Here is a 21,835-nt window from a genome sequence, read left to right as displayed (position 1 = left end):
ATAAACTAATTGAGAAATTAAGATCTTTCTGGTTTGAAAGTGTATATGCCATGCGGCTGCAAATGCCAATCCAGACATGCACCTGGCCCACTGACATTACCAAAGCACTGGTCAAAAACAGTGAACCTAAAGCCATTTTATTAGTGTGGCCCAATGTTGAAAATTTGCGTGCTTTATTTGGCTCTACCACTTGGAGTCCAGTGGCAATGACTTGGAGGTGTGATGACGATGCGCTGAGAGCATGGTGTGCCAGTTAAAATTTTGGAATCGTGGAGTGCTTTTTTTCCTCCCTAAGTTCTGTCGTAGCCAGATACCGGAAGATGAGGACAGCGCTATTCCGGCAATGGTCGCTGACGCCTCCCAAAAGGCAGCAAAATCCGTGAATTTGGGCTTCCGCACCAAAAGCAACTAAATGTTGGAGCGACTAACAAAAAAAGATTTCCTGAACATCAGGTTACTCACATTTGTCTCGAAATCGTTGTGTTGTTTTGACCCACACTGTTTCAAAAGTCAATATATTCTGTGCTAAATGGTGATATACACAGTACACAATCGGTGTAAAACATGATAGCACTAAGTTATGCCATAAGGATAACACAGAGATAGAGTAGGTCAAACTTAGGTTAAACCGCAGGGAGCTACTTTTCATGTTTCAAGGCTGATGGCATGCGCGCAGGTTTGCCACCGAACGATTTAAGCCGCTTCCAAAATAGAGTAAAACAATCACATTTTCCTAGAGCCTTGTGCAGTCGTTTCACACGACGCAATACTTGTTCCTCATCTCAGTATATTGTAGGCTGACATTAGTAAATCGCGGTGTGTATCAATTGACCAGCCTTACCATATGTCTAAGCCCGTACATCTGCAGCCCTCAGCTGAATGTAAACGAGAAGCATCAACATAATGGCCGCCGCCATCCCTGCGTTCGCGGGCTGCGGCCAGTGCTGACAAGCGATATCCTCGAAAAGCCATTGGCTAGAGCTAACGACACCTTCTCAATGATGTCGATGTATTTAGTAGCGAATTATGCTCGGGGGGGCTGCCCGATAACGTCGTGCTTCCATACAAATCGAAGAAAATTTAATGGCTGTGGCAACATCTCGTTAGTGGAGGCTTAGTTGTAGAAACCAATGACACCAAAATTTGTAAATCAAAATTCCCTACCATGCTACGCGCACAGTCAAAAATATGAACTTGACTAGACACCCTCCCTTTTAGACGAATGTCCGGCTAACGGAGGGGCAAATAATAAATTAATCGCTGGTGTTTTTTTATCTACATTCATTCCCTAACTTGATTTGTGATAAAAATTTACGGTCAGCATGATGAACCTTCCGCGTAGCGGTGTCTCCATGGGGGCATTTTGTCATAACTTGACTCCTGCAATCTAAAAATTAATTCCACAAATGAGCAGAAATGTTACACGCTCGGGGGTAACCATTTTGTATCTGGCGGCCTTTTTTGTTGCATCCATCAAACGTATGTCCACACGCTACTTCCCCGCAACGTAGATTTTGTCTTGGACCCTTATCCAAATAGCACGAAAGAGTCTTTACCGAGACATGCAACTCCATAACTCTCGGCCGCCCTGTAACTGGGCTGACGCTATCAAGCCAGGGGCCAAATGGCCTGCTTTGACGAATCATATATGCACACCATGAAAACGAACGGTGACATTATTTTTGACACCCCTTGCACTTTTAGGAGCAATATTCGGTAAAGTTTCAGCTGCCTTTGGTGTCCTGTAGCCCATGTGTTTTACAACATTTAACCGCAATTCTTCACCATCGCCATGGAAATCACTGGTTGGGTTTTAAATACAATTTTCAGGCACTTAGACTGCAAGGAATAAGTAGATCGACGGGTGCAGCGAAAAATCATACCATTGGACAATGTTCAATCCTGCGCACATAGGGCAAATTTATTTCGAAGGTTGGTTTGCTAATGTTTGGTTATGCTGAAGAACAAGGAGCCCAAATAAATTGACATTGCTTACTTAACCTGGCATGCATTCACTCAATGAAACTATTCTCGCACTACGGGTGCGTAGGAACCAGGTCATGGTAAGCACGTGTGAGGTGGTCCCGATTAAGAGCAATACATTTCCTACACCAGTTACAACAAAATCATCTTCAAGTATTTTGCGGGTATTGCGTTGAAGCAGATAGCTTTTATCCTCAATACCATGCAGTATTAGTGAGGCTGAGCTGTCGATACCATGACATTAAGTTGTGTTGAAAAAATGTCATGCAACGCGAGATTCATCCCAAAAGTTTCGCGCGCTACTCGAACATCAAGCCAACATTATATCATCCTATATAAAGCAGTTTTAATGTAATATTTACTTAGTATTGTAAAACAGTGCATAAACCACCGCTGATGTTTTTTATATTAACTAAACCACGGGGTTGCTTTGGCCTAAATCCAAGGAAGAATAGGAAATTGCGGTAGGTTGTGCAATATTCATCCTAGTGGTTTGGTCATCAGAATCGATAGCTGAATCTGTTCATGTAACGGGACGTTTACTGATCCATAAAAAGCATGTCCGTCGTATATAGCAGAGCACATACCAGGACTTAAGTGTTGGTACTTTTTAGAAAACCTCTTTCCAACCGAACAAAAAGTTGCGTTTGCCTGCGAAAAAACCGACAGCCAAAAAATCGCAGCAGCTGAGCGGACACACGAAGCAACAAAATTAACACACGAAGGATCATGAGGCATGTAATGGTCTGAGAGGTTCAACTGAAATGTCTTGATTGTGGGGACGACCGAAGGCCTTCATGGCTAAGCCCGTCTCTGTCCCCCACAGCCCCATCGCGTCCATGGACGCCATAAAAGAACGCTTTTAGCGCCCGGGGGCGGCAGACAAAGGAGCGTCTTTTCTTTTCGATCAGAAGTAGCACATGCTTCCATTGCCCTCTTATTTTAGATCTGTCCCCTCACGACTACTATGTGGCTTCAGTTAAGCGTCATTTGATTAACGACACAAGCATTAAAAAGATGAATTGCCTTTCGTCAAAATGAAGTGGGTTAATTCGTTGTGACTAGATTGGGGTTACGCTTTGCTGCTGAAAAGGGACACGGCGAGAACAATTAAAAGCGACTCCATAATCCGTGCATCGCATCAAATGTTAATTTTGATGGTAAAAGAAGTAAGTAGTTGATTCCCATGGCGAATGAGCCCGTGATGGTTTAATGACCTTTGGGGGCATTTACTTGGCCATGCTCACCTCCATGAAACATGACATTTGTGTGTGGGGGAGCTGAAGGTGAATTGTGGAACCCTATGGAACATGGTCTCTTAGCTGCATGTTAAAAACTGTTTATCATCGGCATCAGCTCTTTTCTGCTTGCTAATTGTTTGTGATTTTCCAAGCAGCAGTCAACACAAGGAGGTGCCGTGATAAAATAAGTAGCTTGCACGTGACGCATCTGTTTTATTTAGAATTTAGAACAGGACATGCCAGACCATTTATCGCCAGATAGCGGAACGTTCCTTGCTGTGTTCAAATGAACGACAGTGCATTTAGCTATACATACTGTGCAGCTTGTATGCATTGGCATGAAGATCATTTGCAAATATTCATAGTGTGGTTGCAATAGGAATAGACTGCATCAGGCACTGATGTGACAAATAAACATTGAATCAGCCCTCGTGAAATCACTGGAAGGCACGAAATATTGACCAGCCTTTGAAAACTGTTTTCCTCTAAGACAACCCTTGCAGGTAAGAACGTAGCGTTATTCGATTGGGTGGACAAAGCAAAGCTGGACGAGACCTGCAAAACGTGTGTGTGCCGCGTATCCTAAACCCAGCGTGCTGTGTAGCGATCCTAATGAAAGGGTCACATGAAAACTTTATTATTAGTGCATAAGGCAGAAATGACACACTGACATTAAATGCGACGCCAATGACTAAAAATTGGAAGAAATCGTGTTGGAGAGGCTATTTTAGGTGCGTTTTTTTGCTATTAAAACGGGAAAGGAATGTTAAGGCGCAAGGTGATCAAGATGAAACAGCTGGTCGGGGACGCATCCCTGTGCATTCTCTTTCCTTGACCAGGCTATTCCGCCTCCCTCATCATTGCTATAGCGACGATGTCACAAATATGTTCTTACCATTGGCCGAACATGCTGAAGCCAACATGTTCTGTTGTTCAGAATAGTTTGGTGACAGCAACATCTCTTCGAAAAATATTTGGTGAGGCATATATCACAGGATTTATCAATGTTTTATCATGATAGCTATGGCTGAATATTTCGTTTCATCTTTAATTTATATCATTGCATCTTGAGACGTGTCAAATAGATTTGGCGCTATCGCCAGAAATCAGATCTAGAAAAACAGTTCTCACACTGTTGCCATCACATTGGATCAAACTACATTTGTGACACCTCTGCTCAACACTGCTAAGGTCTAACATCAAAAAATAGCGTGTTTAGTTGTGCTCTGTATGTGCGTTATAACTAAAAAATATGTATGCAAATATTATTAAATTTGGCGCAGGCAGTGCATTCATTTTTGGCTGCTGAAGCGCAACAAAAAAGGTCCAGTCCGGTTGCGACAAAAACTCATCATTCAACGCAGTGCAGGCGAGTTTTAGGAGACAAATCAGCATTAAGCGTGCTGGTGATTGAGCGGCGTCTGAACCCATTTGTCAACAAAGCTCGACAATGTCTACGTTTGGCTGCTGACAGGCTTGCTGGGATTACAAAAGGAAACGCAATAATCGACCCACTGTGTCCGAGGCGAACGAGTAAACAAGCATGGAAGGTGTGGGGTTTAAGTTTTATGTCCAAGGGGTTAGCAAAGATCGGAAACTTTTATTGTTTGCTGCTAACATGAAGTGGCACGAAGCAACTGAACTGGAGCTCAGGTCATGTCAGGTCATATGACGACCTTACGCAAGAAAGTACGAGTGACAAATTTCTGAAATATGGTGTAATGCACAGTCCAGGACACAGAGTCGAATGGTGTTAGATTTGTGATAGGAAGAAGTTTAGTTGAAACGAAGTCAAACGTCTGAAAATAATCCCTTTCTGGTGCAATGGATTACTCCCCATTGACTTTAACATGGTGAAAAACTTTGACCCTTTTGGTTTTCTTGAAGGGATCGTTCTATATTTTGTGGGGTTTTGAGCTGAGAAGGCCATCTTGAAGATCATCTGGTGCAATTCACAGCCCTGCCCTTCTAGAGACTTGAACCCTCTAGTTTCTGAGCTACGCGCCCGCGAAGATGTGCAGCCTGTTTCGCGCGAGCTATTCCAAGGATTCCAGGCATTCATGACGTGATAACAATGTCATTCAAATACTGCTATTCTCTTAATCATATGTCGATCAAGGTCATTGAAATTATAATTGTCCAGTCGTGCATATCCTGCGTTCCTGAGCACAATTTCTAGAAATGACAACCATCAATTGCCTCTCAAGCAGTGTTGTGCAGGTTGTGCACCATTCTAACCTGCTCGGTTAGTTGGATTAGAGCCCTTTCGACCAGTGATGATCATTACAGGGCTATAGGATAAAGGAGAATAGACAACGGTGGGGCAGGACTACATGCGCCTGGGGGGAGGCCAATCGTTAAGCCTTAGCCCGCTCAGGGACCCGTCTGTGGGGTATGCACAGGACGCCCGGTCGGGCTCCCCTCCAGGGGGCATTCCGGCCCACTCGTGACTGGCACATGCAGCCTGCCCTGGACCAGCGGGACGTCACGAGGGTCGAGGATGAAGCAAGAAAAATTATTAGAGAGTCAGATGTCTAACATGATTGGTTGTTTGGATCAGAGCCCGTTCGAAGGTCAAAGGCCACTTTTTTCTGAAACTGGACTTTTTCAGCTTTTTTAGTTATACATGTGCGTACGTACGAGACCATGTCCCGCAAGGAAACGAAACACAAATAGGCGTGTTCGTTAGTTGATCCCTAGTAGAATGGGGTTACTTTTACGTGTTTTTAGCGTTTATCTAGAATGTAGGGCTCCGTTAATGTAGCTGTGTCGGCACACCGTGCACGGCCCGCGGGTTTGTCGGTTGCCGTCCGACGTCCGCGCCGGTCGTGGATCAACGTCCAGTGCTCCTCAGAAAACCGCAAAAAGCATTGCTTCTCAGAAACCGGAAGTCCTAGGTACATGCACTTTTTTGGTGTCAAAGCACCTGCCATGCATGTCCCAGGGGATATCGAAATTTTGGCGCGATTGCACGACATGCCGAAGATGTACCCTTAGAAATCCTTAGGGGAAGAAATCCATCAGAAATCCTTAGCAATTGCTAGCCCTTCCACGAAAGCGAGGGTTCAGATTGTATTATGGAGTGATTTTCACTCAGTTTTATACTATGCTGCATCATATTTTAATAAAGTCTTAATAAGCGACATGCCTATGATCCTTTGCTGATGTGATTCCGGGATAGCATCGCTGCTAACTGGCACATGTATCAAGGGTTGAGAAAATCTGCCTTAAAGACTTTTCACTTTGCTGCTAGGGCATTACCCATCCATAGTCAGTGCAAATGGTTGCCACTCAATAATGCATGGCTGGTTATGATGTGCCAGCTAACCAAATGCTACTTTAAAAGTCGTGATTTTGGTCCCTGAGCGTCTCTAGAACCAGAATTGTTTAACCCTATGCAGAGAGTCACATGACGAAATAGCCGCAGCGCCTGAAATCTGTAAGGACCAACCAACCTCGCTAAGTACGACTCGTTGAGAGGACGTTGAGCCGTCCACCAACGTACTCCAGGTCATTTAGGAGGCAATCCAGAATTGGACTTATGGTTGGTAGCCCTACGTGGAGAAAAATATTATCCAGGTGTGAATTATGACGTGATTTTGTACGGATGCACTAAAAAGAGTGTTCCACATTTATATGTGGTTTTGAACTTATACAGCCATCTTGAACACCTTTCAGTGCTGCTCACGATCCTGCCCTTCTGAAGACCTAAGCTCATTTAGTTTCTGAGCTACACGCCCGCGAAAATGGCGGGCAGGTATATCGGGAAGAATATTTCAAAGTCACCTTGTCATTCACGACGTCACAATAACGTCATTCAAATCCTGCCATTTCCCAAACCATGTGGCGGCCAAGGTCGAGAAAAATTTCGTTGTCGAGGGGCTCATATTTGGCGTCCTTGTGTCCGATTACCAGACATAACGGCCGTCAATTGGCCCTCAATATATGTTGTGCAAGGTACGATGACGTAATCAAACCATGACCCTCTGAGAAACATATTTACTAACCAGAGAATTATGTTGCCTAGAGCAGTCTTTTTCGCCTAAAAAGTATACCAATACTTACATGTGAGCTTGTTTCATCATATCTGGCACTTACTTCAGTATCTTCAAATGTGAAACATTCTCTTTAAACCTTGCACGAGGCCTTTATCCAACACTAGTACTGCGCACGCATGAAGTGAAGTAGTGCATGGGTTTGTTACGTGCAATTTGTGGTGGTTACTCGACCACTGACCATGTCTTTCTCCGTGCATGCGAGGCCAAAAGTAAAAAGTACCTTTACTTTTCCAGTTACTTTTCCCAGTTTCAGCACCAGTTTGCGGCGCGTTAAACGCTAGCCTGTCCTACCATCAACCTAAGGTTTACGCACGCCAAATAAACGCTCGTTCTAAACGTCTTGACCTTCTAACTGGTGTCGTAAGACCTTCGAAGGCACCTATTTCAGATATACCGTCGTGTTCGTCAACGCGATGGCCACCGCCTATTATTAGCCATCGGCCTATACTGCACAGCTTACGGAGGCTGCAACGTGGGGTGTGTGTCGGGTTTTTATTTCTCGGCTTGCGAGCGCGTATGTTCGTAGCTATCTTATATAACTTTTTCAGTCATAGTACTAAAAACAGGCTAAACATGTTCAGAGGAACCTGACTTGGTCATGCTGATACACTATTTTGGCCAAATTTTGATCTGCGAGGTGCGATCACGGGTTCTCAATGTCTCTGCATAAAACTAAGGAAAAATTTCGCCGAAGCCCCTGAATGCGGTTGCTCCAGTTTACTGACTTCGAATAACAAAAGGGGATTGCATGTTCCGGTGACTACTGGCTTGCTTACGTTAAAAAGCAACAAAAAAATGTAACAGAGAAAATCGTGCCCCTTGAGTCCAAGTAGCTCATATCCAGTAACTTTTGTCTAGCGGGCCTCTCGCCATAAGGCGGTCCTTTGTTAACCCCGTGCATCCCCTTACCAAAACTCTGCCTATGCCACTGGGGGCCCCTGTGTGCCTAACTTTGCCCATGCGCCCTTTTAGCTACTCATGCCGACCCCTGTTGCCCAGGGAGGATCCCTATACATGAAGTCGGCATGGGAAGTCCGTTGACGCCTCTATACTCAAGAAATTCCAAATGAGCGTCAAAAATTACCTTAAAACAAAGTTTTTCGGAGCAAGGGCTGTTTGATTTTGACCTTTGTTCAGATCGTTATCTGATTTGAATTGTCTAATTGTCTGAGAAACCATTTCAAAGTTATATATGACATCGTCCAACATCGTCTCTGTCATTGCATGAACTTGAAAATTCTGTAAGAAGTGCCTTGGCTGACAACCATGACCTGACTTTGACCTGTTGCGGGTCAGCGACCTTGAGAGACATGGACAATTTGGTTTCACCGAAGGACTTGCGATTCAAATGTCTACAGTTTTGTAGGTCTGCCGTTGCCGCCCCCCATCGTTCGGAGGTTATTTTGGAAAAACCTCAGGTCAAATTGATTCCCCACCTAATCGCGCTTTAAGCCATGCAGAACGCTTTGAGACGTTGGAAGGTACACGACAAATGATTAATTTTACGTTAACACGACCAAAGTCACAAATCACAGCTCAGCGGCTCGGTATGTGGAAGTTAGCATTAACACAAAAAGTGTTTCAATGCATTGTGGATGAATGGCTTAATATTAATGGCATTGTGGATAAATGCAAGCGTTTTTTCCTCTTCCAGATTGGCCTTGGCAAAATGCGTCCAAGCACAGAACAACTGGGTGCTTCCAAACCGGACCAAGACGCCGTCTCCTCGGTTTCTGTCGGTATGGGTGACAATTCGCCCTCAGACTACACCAACCGGCAGGGCAGTGAGGACGAGATAAGCGTTTCTGAAATTGGAACTGTTGACTCGGCCGCTGACTTTGCATTCGACATGTGCCACACCATCTTCAAGAGACTCAAAAAAGGCATGGGCGTCGGTTCATGGTACGCCAGAAAGGCGAAGATGATAACAGCTCTGGCTGCGTACCTGAGCATCGCATCAGCAACATTCTTATACTCCTTCCATAGAAATAGTTTACCCGTAATAGTGGTATTCTACATGTGTGACGCAGTCTACGTTGGCGTCGTGCTGTTCACCGGATTTGTAGCGCTCAGCCCAGCATCGGCGTGGTCTACTCCGCTTCAGCTACAGCTCCGTCAAGAGGCCCGCCATTTCATTCTCTATGACATCTTTACGATTCTTCCCCTGGAGTTCATTCTGCCTCCATATTCCAAGCACACATCCCCCAGCCTCCTTGACGGCACGGTCGCCGCGTGCCGGTTTAACAGGGTGCTGAGAGTGCGCCATCTCGCGAGGTACTTTGCCGACAAAAAGAAAGACGTCATTCTCGGCATACGTTTTTCTGACGTCTTGTCGGCAGGGTGTGCTTTGACATTGCTGATTCACGTTTCGGCGTGTTATTGGTATTCCTTGAACTGTAAACCGCTGTTGACAAACTACGAATCGACTCCTCTGTGCTGGGCCACAGTCGCAAAAGGTTTTATCAATAGGAATGTTTCCAAAAGTCTTTCGGAGTCTAAATTCGGATACACCCCACTAGCAAGTTCTGATATGCACAGCTGGACGTTGGATCTTTTCCAGGTGAGTGGCTCTGTGGACCTCGACTTCTTTCTTAGTCTCTACACGATATGTGTGTATTGGTCAGCATCGTCAGTACTCGGTGTTGGTTATGGCGATTACCACGCTTTGCGGTACGCGGAGACCCTATTCAGCATCATGGTGATGCTTTTAGGGTCGGCCATCACCAATGGCCTAGTGGTAGGAAGCCTGGCTTCGTTGCTCACAAATGTAGAGAGCCAGCGAGCCTCCTTCGCGCACCGGCTTCAGATGATCAAACGCTATCTTCGGGACAACAATCACTCTACCGAGTTATCAGAGTTTATTCAGGGTTTCTACGAATATACATGGTTCAAGAGAAAAGGTCGAACAGATGCCAACATTTACGGGGCCCTGCCACTGTCGCTGCAGTCCGAGATCTGTCTGAGTGTGAATCGGTGTGCCCTGAGCACGTCACCGATGTTTCAAAATCTGGACGAGGGCTTCCTGCGAGCCATCGCCCTGAGAATCCAGCGTCAGTTCTTCCTGCCCGGACAAATCGTCATCAAGAGGGGCACAGTCTGCCGCTCCATGTTCTACATCGTGCAGGGAGAACTGGAGGTTCTTGGCGGACGAGACAACGCCACGGCCGTGGCCGTGCTCCGAGCAGGCAAGCTCTTCGGGGAGGTGAACCTGGTGCTGAGCTTCGCTCGGACGGCGACGATCCGCGCAGCCACACACTGTGACCTGCTGGTGCTCAACCAGCACGACGTGACCCCACTACTGCAGCATTATCCCGAAGTACGAACGGCCATGTGCATGCACGTGAAAGGGCTGTTCGAGACTGGCACTGATGAACCTAATGCCTGGAGTAGCACGACAGGCATGACAGGTCCAGATACGTCAAGGATGAATGCTGAAAAGAGCCAGTCCTTTGCCATCGGTTTTAGGCCCACCCTGAGTACGATGGAAGAGGGAGATACGAGCTCGTTGGAGCAAAAGGATGGAGCACCGTTTCTAGCGGTTCCGAAACCAGAAGAAAATCAAGAGAGAGGCGGATTGACAGAACAAACTAGCACCTATACTTCAAGATTTCCTTTAATTTCAAATTCAGCTGGAGCGGGTGGAACACTTCCTAACGCTTCCCACGAAAACACGTCGAGCAAACCAACAGTTGGGGAGGGCGCTGGGTCGTCTCTGTCACTTCCAGTCGCGTCGTCGCACCCCAAGCTACAGGACGTGCAGCTAAAGCCATCATCCAGAATGGTTCAGATAAGAAAATTAAGTGCCCAATTCTTACCGTCCATCCGCAAAGTGTCAAGCACACACCTCACGCCGCAAGAAAGCGCCCAACAGATCGCCGCAATGCCAGCTTTCGAACAGCCGGATGACGTGTTTGCCGGAAGCGACGACAGTCACTTCAGGTGGCGGCGCTTCAGCTGGGCGGAAGGAGAGAGCATATATGAACAGGTACGACGTCCCACCATCCGCGCTCTGCCCTCCGGTGCCTCTCAGCTGGAGCTCGGCAACGGCGTGGCCTGGCTCCAGCAAGACAACCTTCCTCACGGCCGGCCGCTTGGTTGGTTGTGGAAAGTCTTTCGCAGTCCGAGCATACGCGGTGACGGCCAGCTTGACAGAATTTGGAAAACCTTCGTGTGCCTCGTGGTATTCGTGCAGTGGCACATCTACCTGTACTACGCGTGCTTTAAGGACGGGTATTCCCCGGAAATGCTTGGACTGACCTACCTGATGGACTCTGTCCACGTGCTAGATATTTTGTTCAGCATGATGACCATCGTCATTAGCCCTCAAGATTCCTACCAAACATTTGGGGAAATATTCCACTATCACGCGAGAAGAGCAACGTTTTACTTGGATCTTCTTGCCGCCCTGCCACTGGACTTGATCAGCATACCATTCGGGATGTTTTTGTCGTCTGTGAGAATGGGTCGGCTTATAGCCGTCTGCAAGCTGAACAAGTTGGCTAAGGCGTGGATAATCCCGCGGCGTTTTAGGTTCTTGCAAGACCAGCTTCAAGAGTCACTGACCGTCATTCGGCCAATTGAGCTCATCACCTACCTTATAATGGGAGTCCATTTTTCAGCTTGCATGTGGTTCATGGACTCAAATATCAAGTATGTCTTTTTTGCGATACCAAACTCTGAAATGTGGCTTCATCAGTTCGAAAAGGTAAAAGCAATAGAGAGTGGGTGGCGTGCTGGGAGCAGCCCGAAATATGACCCGTACATTTTATCATTGTACTGGGCTACAGCCACAATGTCCACCACTGGATTTGGTGACATTGTTGCGATGACTACCACTGAGTACTATATCAGCATCATAGTCATGGTGTTTGGACTGGTGCTATTTGCTTACTCACTGGCCTCGTATGCATCCCTTTTAACCAACCGAGACAGGCCCAAGGTACAATTTCAATCCATTGTCTTTGCCATGCAACAGTTCATGATCGAAAACCGGCTGGACAAAGATCTAAGGAGACGCGTGCTCCACTTTATTGATCTGCAATGGCGTACCTACCACGGCATGGTTATGCCCGGCAAGCAATTTTTGCTGCACGATCTGCCCGAGGCACTGCAGGAAGACCTTGCCTTGGATGGTATCGCCAAATTGCTTGGCAATATCTCTCTGTTTCGAAACACGGACATCGATTTTCGACAGGCACTAGCCCGCAGATGCCCACGTTACCTCTTCCCGGCCAACGAGTATGTCCTGCGCACTGGGGACATGTCCCGCGACATGTATGTCATCGTGCGTGGCTACTGTGAAGCGTACCTCGGTAAGAAGCAGACGTCACTCGGCTTGATGGGACCCGGGGAGTGTTTTGGCGAGGCTGGAATGTTGTACGGGCTCCCGAAGCCGGCCAACGTCATCACGCGGACAACTTGTGATTTACTCATTATCCCACATGGTGAGCTTCACAGGGTCATGAAACACTTTCCCACCGTCAACAAGGAGATCAGCGAAATACAGGAGGATGCCGACGTTCAGCACGCCGTCAAGATGAACCACGCGCGCGTGTGGCGGCTGGCCAGGAGTCTGCCACGCGAAGAGGGTTCGCTCCTCACCGTGGACGAGACACCGTCTTTCACCACCTTCTCGAAAGAGGAGCGGAAAACGGCCGAGTACCAAAAGCCATTTCACAGGCTTGGCCACTTGTCATTCCTGGGCCGCCTGCTGATGCCGCGCACCATCCGACCAGACGGCAGATTCGCAGCGAGGCTGGAGCAGGTCCGTGTAGCCGCTATAGTGCTGCTGCTCGTCCTGACGCCAGTGCACGTGACGTTTCTGCCGCACAACATCAGCGTGTACGCCATCTGTCTGCTGCTGGACGTGGCGGCCGTCCTCATCATGTACCTGCGGCTGCACTTCGCATACTATGACGCATCATCGACGCTGGTCTCTCACCCCATCTCCACCGCTGAGAACTACTTGGCCTCGGCGTTCTTGCTTGATCTGGCCGCCTGCTTCCCGTTCGACTTATTCGCAATGCTGTTCTATCCCGGAAGCGTGTACGAAACCTACACACGATCGTGCTTTTCCGGATGAACCGCTTTGCGCAAGTGTACGAGGTCCTCTGGGCGTTCTCGTACTGGGAGCAGGGAGTGCTCTTCCGTGCAGAGCTGTTCAAAGTCATAAAACACCTTTGGTTTCTTGGAATGTACGTACATATTCTAGCCTGCTTTTGGGCATATTTGGCGTGCCCAACATCGGCACCATATGCTATCACATCACCAGCACCTGCGGGTCGTGCGCTGAACATTCAAGTCAGGAACCATTCTCAGTTCCTGAAAGCGCATCATAACTGTCGCGCAATTTCTTGGTACACCATGTCCAACTTCACGCAATCCGACAACGCTCAGGACTTATACATACTCAGTGTATTGTTCACCTTGGAAATGCTTGCGGCTGTTGGATCTGGCGACCTCACACCCCAGACTCGCTCAGAGTATATCTTATCTATTGTTTTGATGATACATGGTGTCGTTTTCTTCGGCTACATTATCGCTAGCATGACAGCTAGTCTCGTTAACGCAGATACTACTCGTGCTAGATTTAACGAGCGCATGAGGACTCTGTGTCAACGAATGAAATATGAAGATGTGCCTATGGCAGTGCAACAAAAGGTACTGCGGCATATTGAGTACAAATTTTCGCGGTCAACCAGAATGCACGCCCACATCCACTTCACTAACTTGCCACCGAGCATCCGGGGAGATGTAGCCTTTGTTTTGTTTGCGGATCTTATCAGCTCAGTGCCAATTTTCAAAACGATTGATCGAAGTTTCCATCGTATGCTTGCAATGTGTCTGAAAGAGGTATTTTTTCTCGGGGGTGAAACAGTTATTTTCGAGGGAGACGTGGGTGAGGAGATGTACTTCATACATCGTGGGTTCTGCGACATCACTGATGACGATGGCAATGCCACCAAGACTCTTGGGCCTGGCGGTTTTTCGGAGAGGTCAGCGTCTTGTTCTCGGTTCCGCGCACGGTGACCATTCGTGCTCAGACCAACGCTGACCTGTTCGTCCTGACTAAAAATGATCTCCAGGATGTTTTAGAGAACTGTCCGGAAATCAAGCGCGAGATTGAGCGCATCGCCATAGAGAGGCTCCATGATGCTGGCAGCCGTCAAATGTCAAGATCAGCTGAAGATCTGGCTAAAGGGCGGCTCTCGAGCACCTCGAAAAAGTTTGGTCCCGACGTAGGAAATCGCTTCGTGGGAACGCGACACGGGCGAAAGCACAAAAGCCGACGCCATCGCAGTTTCCGAGATCAGCTCACCGCGGCGTTGTCAAGTTCCTTCAGCCTCAAGGAGCGCCGTGCGCGTCGCGAACGATCGTTGCTGGAGAAAGAGTATCAAGATCTGCTGAATCAGGAAAGCGCCACGCTACCGCAAAAGTCTGAGCCGAAAAAACGTGGAAGCTCTTTGACCATGTATTTGATGAACGCGGTGTCAACCTTCACTGGAGACTTGTTTTCGTCTCATGCGATGCCTTTCGGCAGGGGGCGGGGTTCTCACCCGGACCGTGCAACACAAGATCCGGAGGCTCCTAGTTCAGGGCAGGATGAATCAGGTTCACAACCGACAGACAAGAAGTCGGAGACGGAGCCGAGTGGGCTTCGTGCTTCCGACTCGGTCGGGAGTAATCCGTCCGCGACAGGTAGCCGTATTATACACGAGAAAGGAAGAACAACCAAGAAACAGAGCAAAGAACTGACAGCAAAATCGCTCACCCGTGTTCCTTCGATCCAGGTGAGCGAGTCGCAGAACGTAGTGGCTGACGGGGAGGACGATGTGACCGCGTTGCAGGCGCAGGCGTCCTCCTTGTCACAAAGCCCCTTCATTGGCAGCACCGCCTCTCATGAAATCACTGAGGTGTACGTCAGCAACCAGACCATACAGGCCGAGTCTTACATGTCGTTCGACCCCGAAGGCATCGACAAGTCCTCAGAGACCAAATTGGGAGACAAAGACTCACGATATTCGCCTTTATCAAACCTGTCGGGCATGAGCTACAGAAGCGAGCGCAGTGCTTTTCAACCGCCCGCGGCATTCAAGTGGTGTCACAGCCTCGGGAAGAGGGTTCGCGCACATTTGCAAGCTAACGTTGTAATCAACCCGGATTCGAGGCTGCTGTTCGCGTTCAACCTGTTGCTTACGGTGAGCGGAGCAGCATCCATTGCCCTTTTCTTCTACCATGTGACGTTCCAAAGTGTCAATCACCGAGTGGACATTGCTTTCGGGTTGTGCACCTGCGTATACATCTCCAACATTTGCATACGCTTGCATACAGCTTACTATGATAATTACGGCGACCTGGTACGTGACCACAAGATTATCAGACGCGTCTACATGCATCGTCCCACCGGATTCCTAGTGGATGCTCTCTCAGCTCTGCCCGTTGGCCTGCTGATTTTCATCCGCCCGGAGCACAAAGCTCTCCGGCATACAGTCACTCTCGTCCGAATGGTGCATCTCACCCGCGTCTACTCGGCATTCAGCTTCTTCCGCACTTTGGAGCGCCGCCTCATTGCGCCAATCCTCCTCTTGCGCGGCATACGAGACCTCGGTCTGCTGTTCATGCTGCTCCACATCTGCGCCTGCTTCTGGTACATGGTGGCCTGTCCGGGCGTGCGGTGCAGAGATGACTCGTGGGTAGCATTTCAAAACCTCTTGAACACGACGCACGGCGAGATCTACGCCAACGCCTTCTACTTCGTGGTGGCGACGGCGACAAGTACCGGGTACGGAGACATCAACGCGCGCAACATAGACGAAGCAGTACTAAATATCCCCATCATCCTGATCGGAAAGCTGTCGCTAGGTAAGTTGTGCACACAAAATTATAATGTTTTTGCCTGCTGACCGTTTATGCTTCCTCGTAGTGCGCAATATTAAGGCTTAGTTGCGTCTGTGTTTGATATTTTTGTTACCACGTTAGATCGCATTATTTCTTTTGTGCCATATTGCCGTAACATCTGAATCTGTTGGTGACATTTAAGGGCTTTTCAAATTTCGGCTAGTGGTTCGAATATGAAGTCGCGCACAATGCGATTGCCAAATCACGCCTTCCCGTTTATGTAACCGCGTGAAGTCTGATGGCAAATCCATGCACTCGTGCTGCAGCGAAACCCTAGCGAATAAGCACTGATGATCAATTGCATCATCTGAATGGGACGCCGACACGCGTTGATGTGCTTCTTCGTGCTCCTCGCAGGCCTCGTACTCGGTGACCTCGCTTCGACCTTGAGTAACCTGGAGGTGACTCGTGTCGAGACGGAGACTAGACTAGGGGTCATCGTAAGCCAGATGAAGGAGCAAAACGTGCCGCATCGTCTGCAGGAGCGTGTTATTCAGTACGTCGGCTATGAGTGGATCCGGACCAGGGGACAGAGGCTTCAGGAGCTGCTCAAAGACCTCCCCTACTGCCTGCAGGTGAGATTGCCGCGCGCTGCGAGCGCGTCGCAACCCAAACGCCACAATTCACAACGTGACTGTGGCCTACGGGGTCTCCATCCTGCCGGATGTCATTCTGATGTGTCTCTGATTCGGATGTCATTCCGATGTGTCTCTGAACCCCTGCCAGGACGCCCCTCACGTCCCGCGGCGCAGTCGGGTTATCCTCTGTCCTCCTCCCGGCGCCAGTTCTGGGCCGGCGCGAAGACAATGGTCTCTCTGATCGTGGCGGCCCGGGCTGCCCCCGTTCGCAGGCGGGGCGGGCCGCCGCCGGGACCGCGGAGCCCGGTGGCGGCCCGGGCTGCCCCCGTTCGCAGCCGGGGCGGGCCGCCGCCGGGGCCGCGGAACCCGGTGGCGGCCCGGGCTGCCCCCGTTCGCAGCCGGGGCGGGCCGCCGCCGGGGCCGCGGAACCCGGTGGCGGCCCGGGCTGCCCCCGTTTGCAGACGGGGCGGGCCGCCGTCGGGGCCGCGGGGCCCGGCGGCGGCCCGGGCTGCCCTCGTTCGCAGACGGGGCGGGCCGCCGCCGGGGCCGCGGGGCCCGGCGCAGGTAATCAGCTGATCGATGGGTGCGGGCGCTGGAGGCCAAGGTCGCTGACCGCGTCTGTTCGGCCCAGCGGCGGTGCTCTGATCGGGTCAGGGTCACCCCCAGCGATCGAAGCAACTAGCGGAGGAGTGTCAGTATTACGGCCACGCCGAGCAGCCCCGCAGCCATTACGGGCAGCGGTGGCAGCCGCCTTCGTGTTACCTGGGCGTGCCTCTGCCTGCAAATTATGTTCCGCTTTCCACTGCTAGGGAACACATCATGCGAATAATCCTGACCAACACAATGTTACCTTGCAAGAATCCTGACACTGGTGTCTATGCAGTTATGCAGCTCGCAGCAAACCGTTGCGTCGTTGTCAGTGGTGACTTATATACAATGCGGGCTCACGCATTAACCACTTGAGTATATCCCTACTCGGCGATCTAAAATCGTTGACATTGTTGATAAAAAACAAGGAATGGGAACAACTCTTTGCTGGCCATCTCCTAAACAGAGAGTTTTGAACCACCCCACATTCATGCATCACTTCAGTGCTGCTTTTTGCGGAAAGAATGACTTTTTCCGGTGGTTTGACGTTCGTGTAGGACAGTTTACGACCTAGAGTCCGAAATGGTCAAGTACCCCTAGATATTGTCAGTGGAAGAAACTCTAACGGTCAGCATCGTACCGACCAAACTGGCAGGTTTCGAAAAGACTTATCATAAATTCACCAATGAATGAGCTAGCTCGAGATAAGATCCATCATCCCGACTGCTCCGGAGGTTTACAACCATTTCAGATCCCCTTGACCGCACATTTTGGCACCAGGTCGTGGACTTGGAATGTCTTGGGGTCCCGTCATCGCCGCAAATATGGTGAGCATCGTAGAGTTTTTGGCAATATCGGGATTTCTTACCTTTCAGAGGTTAGGAGTCCCAACCTCCTAAGCTTTGACTTCCGGCCCCAACTTCAACTTCTGACAGCTTCCGGCTTTTAACCCTTGCCCTGATACGGGAGGGGTCGATGCGATTCCCCCCCCCCCCCCCACGAGGTTTTTTGAAGATACGTCTCCGGCATATTGTGTAGTCCTTTGCCATAGGCGCATCATAATTTATCATCCATATTCGCGACACACGCTGTGTCTTAAACAAAAGCATTGGTTGTTGACGGCCGACCCTTTTCACAGTTGGAGGTGTTTATGACCACCTTCGGCGCTCAGCTGCGCTCGCTCACCATATTCCAGCGGGCGCCGCAGCGGCTGATCCGCCGTCTCAGCTACCTGTGTCACCAGCAGTTCTTCCTGCCAGGTCAGCCAGCGACCCTCATGCCGACAGCGCGATCTCATCGGAGCCTTGCGCTAACCTCATCTCCGCACTTCGTTGGCTATCTCGCACATGCATGCGTGGTTGCTCGTTATTAGGTGAACGCCGCCACGAGAATAACACGAAAACACTAAATCTGACGTAAATTGTTCAATACTACGTGACTTTCAAGTTCACATTCGAGGTCAAATGACGCGAACGCCACATCACGCAAAATATTTCGGTTGGTTTCGTACTTCTGGGGACCACAATCAACGTATTAATGTCAGTATATAGTGGTGCAACCACCAACGCTAGAAAGGCTACGCCGTATCAGCCATAAATTGCTTTTGAAAATGTTCAGAACGGGAAGGGGTCAAGTTGATCCCCGATCCGAGAGCGTGTCAATAATAGCTAGACATTTGGAAGCCCCATTAAAAGCGCGAGCATTTTCTGAACCATAATTGCAGTAAATTAGTCCTCATCAATGTTTTCACGGTGCATTTAAAGGCACCTAATGAACAATTTACATAACTCTTAATTGGCTGCAAGTATTGGTAAATGTCACTCTTGATATCGTGGCAAAAACTAGAGTTGATGAATGTGTTGCGGCGTCAAATTGGGACCAACTTTTTTGCGCACCACTCGCATGTCACCGAAAATCTTGGCTTTAAAGAGCAGCACTATTTTGCAGGGGATGAACGTGGGCGCTTTGACTTAAGTCAAGGAAAAAAGTAAATGTTGTAGGATGTGCGATTGGGCCCGATGGTCCGGCCTCCAAAATCCAGTAGCTAGATCCGTTAATGTAGCGGGGTATTTGCCTCCCCTTGCAGATGCATGTTTCTCGTATACAGCGAGGCACCTGCCAACACTAAAACCCTCCCTCCCCTCGTAACAAAAAGTGGTGGTTGCTGTCATCACCAAATACAAATCGTAACAGCTAAGCGGACAAACGATGCAATAATCTTAACACGCCTAGGGCCATAGGACACGCAATGGTTTGTGAGGTCAAAGTGAACAGCTCTGGAATGCGGGGATGACCTAACTCCTTCGCGGCCTATCCTATCCCCTTCCCCCACAGCCAAATGCGTGTCGCCTCCCATGACCGTCATAGAAGAGCGCCATCGGCGCCCTAAGGTGGCCTCTAGAGGGGCGTCTTCGCCTGCCGATCAGAAGAGGCGCGCGCCTCCAGTGTCTGCTCCGTGGATCCAGCTCTGTGTGACCATCATGCTGCTTAGATTCAAGACTTTTTATAACCTATACCAAGTTCAAAAACATATCTTGCGTTTCATCAAAACGAGGTGGGCTAAATCCGATGATAATAAAATGAGGAGGCGGTAGGTTATCGGACCTGTGCTTTGCCCTCCCAATAATTTGCACAGATTGGCATCCCTGCCCCCGTCATTTGGGATTGAGTCTGACCTTGAAATGTAGCCTAGGGAGGGAGGACCTCCCTAGCCTAGGGAGCCTAGGGAGGTCAGCACTTTTTCCGGACGACAGCTTATGCGTTAAAAACGGTTCTGGTGCCTAAAAAACTGAAATGGGCCGGTGCATTTGGAGTGTATTGAAGTCCCCGATGTTTGACCTTCAAGGGTTACCATGAGTGTCCGTGGCCTTTTCTGGCGCTAGTTTATGCGCTGAATGTCATAATGATGGTAAAAAATCAGACATCAGCCAGTAACTTTTGGGTGACATGGACTTCCCAGCGATCTGAAATAAAATTGGACCGGGGACATGCCCCTTCTTGGGTCAAGTTATTTACGTTTGATCCTAGACGGTTGCATGCATTCGGTCCTAATTCGTATTAGTTCAGAGAAAATTAACATTTGCGCCCACATTAAAAAAGTTTTGGGTGCATGCCTGGTGCGACATAAGCCTGACTGTCTTATTATATGGACTTCTACACCTGCTGAACTTTCGGGAAGGACGGACACGTTTCAAACGCACCGATAAGATCCATTTATATGGATTCCCGGCTGTACATGAGTGTTTTCGCCTAATCTTTCTTGCCTTCCGTGTGGCGATAACACCCACGTCTGTGATCACGCAGTTTGTCTCATTCAACAAAAGGCGTCTTACCATTCATTACGGCCGCGTCCGCAAAATCCGAGTTTCAACTCCCCGGTAAATTTGGCTGAACAATACAAATAATTATGCGGACTCGGAATAATTCAGATATCTACCTTTCACTCACATGCTCTGGTCGGATTGCGAATCCGGTACATTGTCACCGTCAACACACTTATGACCGCATTGGCTGTCCATGGTTTCGACGAGACGAAAGGTTCGATCCGTTTGGACGCCATCATGCAGCACATTGGCTGACAGTGTCGATCATCCGCCTGCCAGTCGTATGGGCCGTACTGAGCGCTCACCCCGCTGGCTGACCCGCTAGAACATCCACACGCCGCACGTCGCATCAGGCCCCGAGAGGGGCTAGCCTCGCAGCAAAGGTGACACACAGTCACGCGGTCCGATGCAGCCAATTTCCGCACTGAGAACTGGACGCTTAACATCACGTTTGGAAGCAATCGGTGCAGGTGATTTGCTTTAGTTTTCCTGCTCTGCGGGAAAACCAGTGCTGCAGAACCGCAGCGCGCCGACAGACGACCGTTACCGACGCTCTCCCCCGGCAGGAGACTTCATCACGAAGCGAGGGGACATCGGCGACAAGGTGTTCGTCGTCCGGCGCGGCTCGGTGCTCGTGTACGACACCTCGCCGTCGGACCCCGAGTACTTCCTGTACTCGGGCTCCATCTACGGCGACCTGCAGATCATCTTCCCCACCATGCCGTACGCGCACAACCTGGTGGCCGACGATCCCACCGACGTGCTGGTCATCAACCAGACGGACGTGCGGCGGCTGCTGGCCGACTACCCGCACTTCTACTTCAAGTAAGTCGAGGGACCAGCCGGACGTGCGGCGGTTGTTGGCCGACTACCCGCACTTCTACCTAAAGTAAGTCGAGCGATCAGCCGGACGTGCGGCGGTTGCTGGCCGACTACCCGCGCTTCTACTTCAAGTAAGTCGAGGGGCACCGCCGCGTCCGGGCCGCTGCCGTACGTCAGCCGGACTTGAGTGTTATGCGTGTTTAATGGACATGTGACCGAACGTCTTTCTGAGGTCGCGTGACATTACAGCCGGTGCTAACGGTGGCCTGCTGGGGCTTGAACGGTCGCGGGGACCGTGGTTGTTCGCAGAAAAGATGTGCTTGATGGACATTGATCCACGCGCG

The 21,835-nt window shown here is 49.5% G+C and overlaps 1 protein-coding gene across 1 annotated transcript; it reads left to right on the top strand.

The window, feature by feature from the left end:
* Nucleotides 1–10,050: 10,050 nt before the first annotated feature.
* Nucleotides 10,051–21,498, top strand: LOC119106144 (uncharacterized). Its single transcript, XM_037229741.1, has 6 exons — nt 10,051–13,277; nt 13,325–14,264; nt 14,981–16,144; nt 16,538–16,755; nt 18,485–18,605; nt 21,236–21,498. Exons 1-6 carry the CDS (start codon nt 10,089–10,091, stop codon nt 21,496–21,498), a joined length of 5,895 nt encoding a protein of 1,964 aa, XP_037085636.1. The 5' UTR covers nt 10,051–10,088.
* The last annotated feature ends 337 nt before the right edge of the window (nt 21,499–21,835 follow it).

Source organism: Pollicipes pollicipes, unplaced genomic scaffold (assembly GCF_011947565.3).
Source record: "Pollicipes pollicipes isolate AB1234 unplaced genomic scaffold, Ppol_2.1 Scaffold_6138;HRSCAF=7277_pilon_pilon_pilon, whole genome shotgun sequence".
NCBI lineage: Eukaryota > Metazoa > Arthropoda > Thecostraca > Pollicipedomorpha > Pollicipedidae > Pollicipes > Pollicipes pollicipes.
Note: the sequence above shows the minus strand (reverse complement) of the source record. Positions and strands in the feature narration are given on the sequence as shown.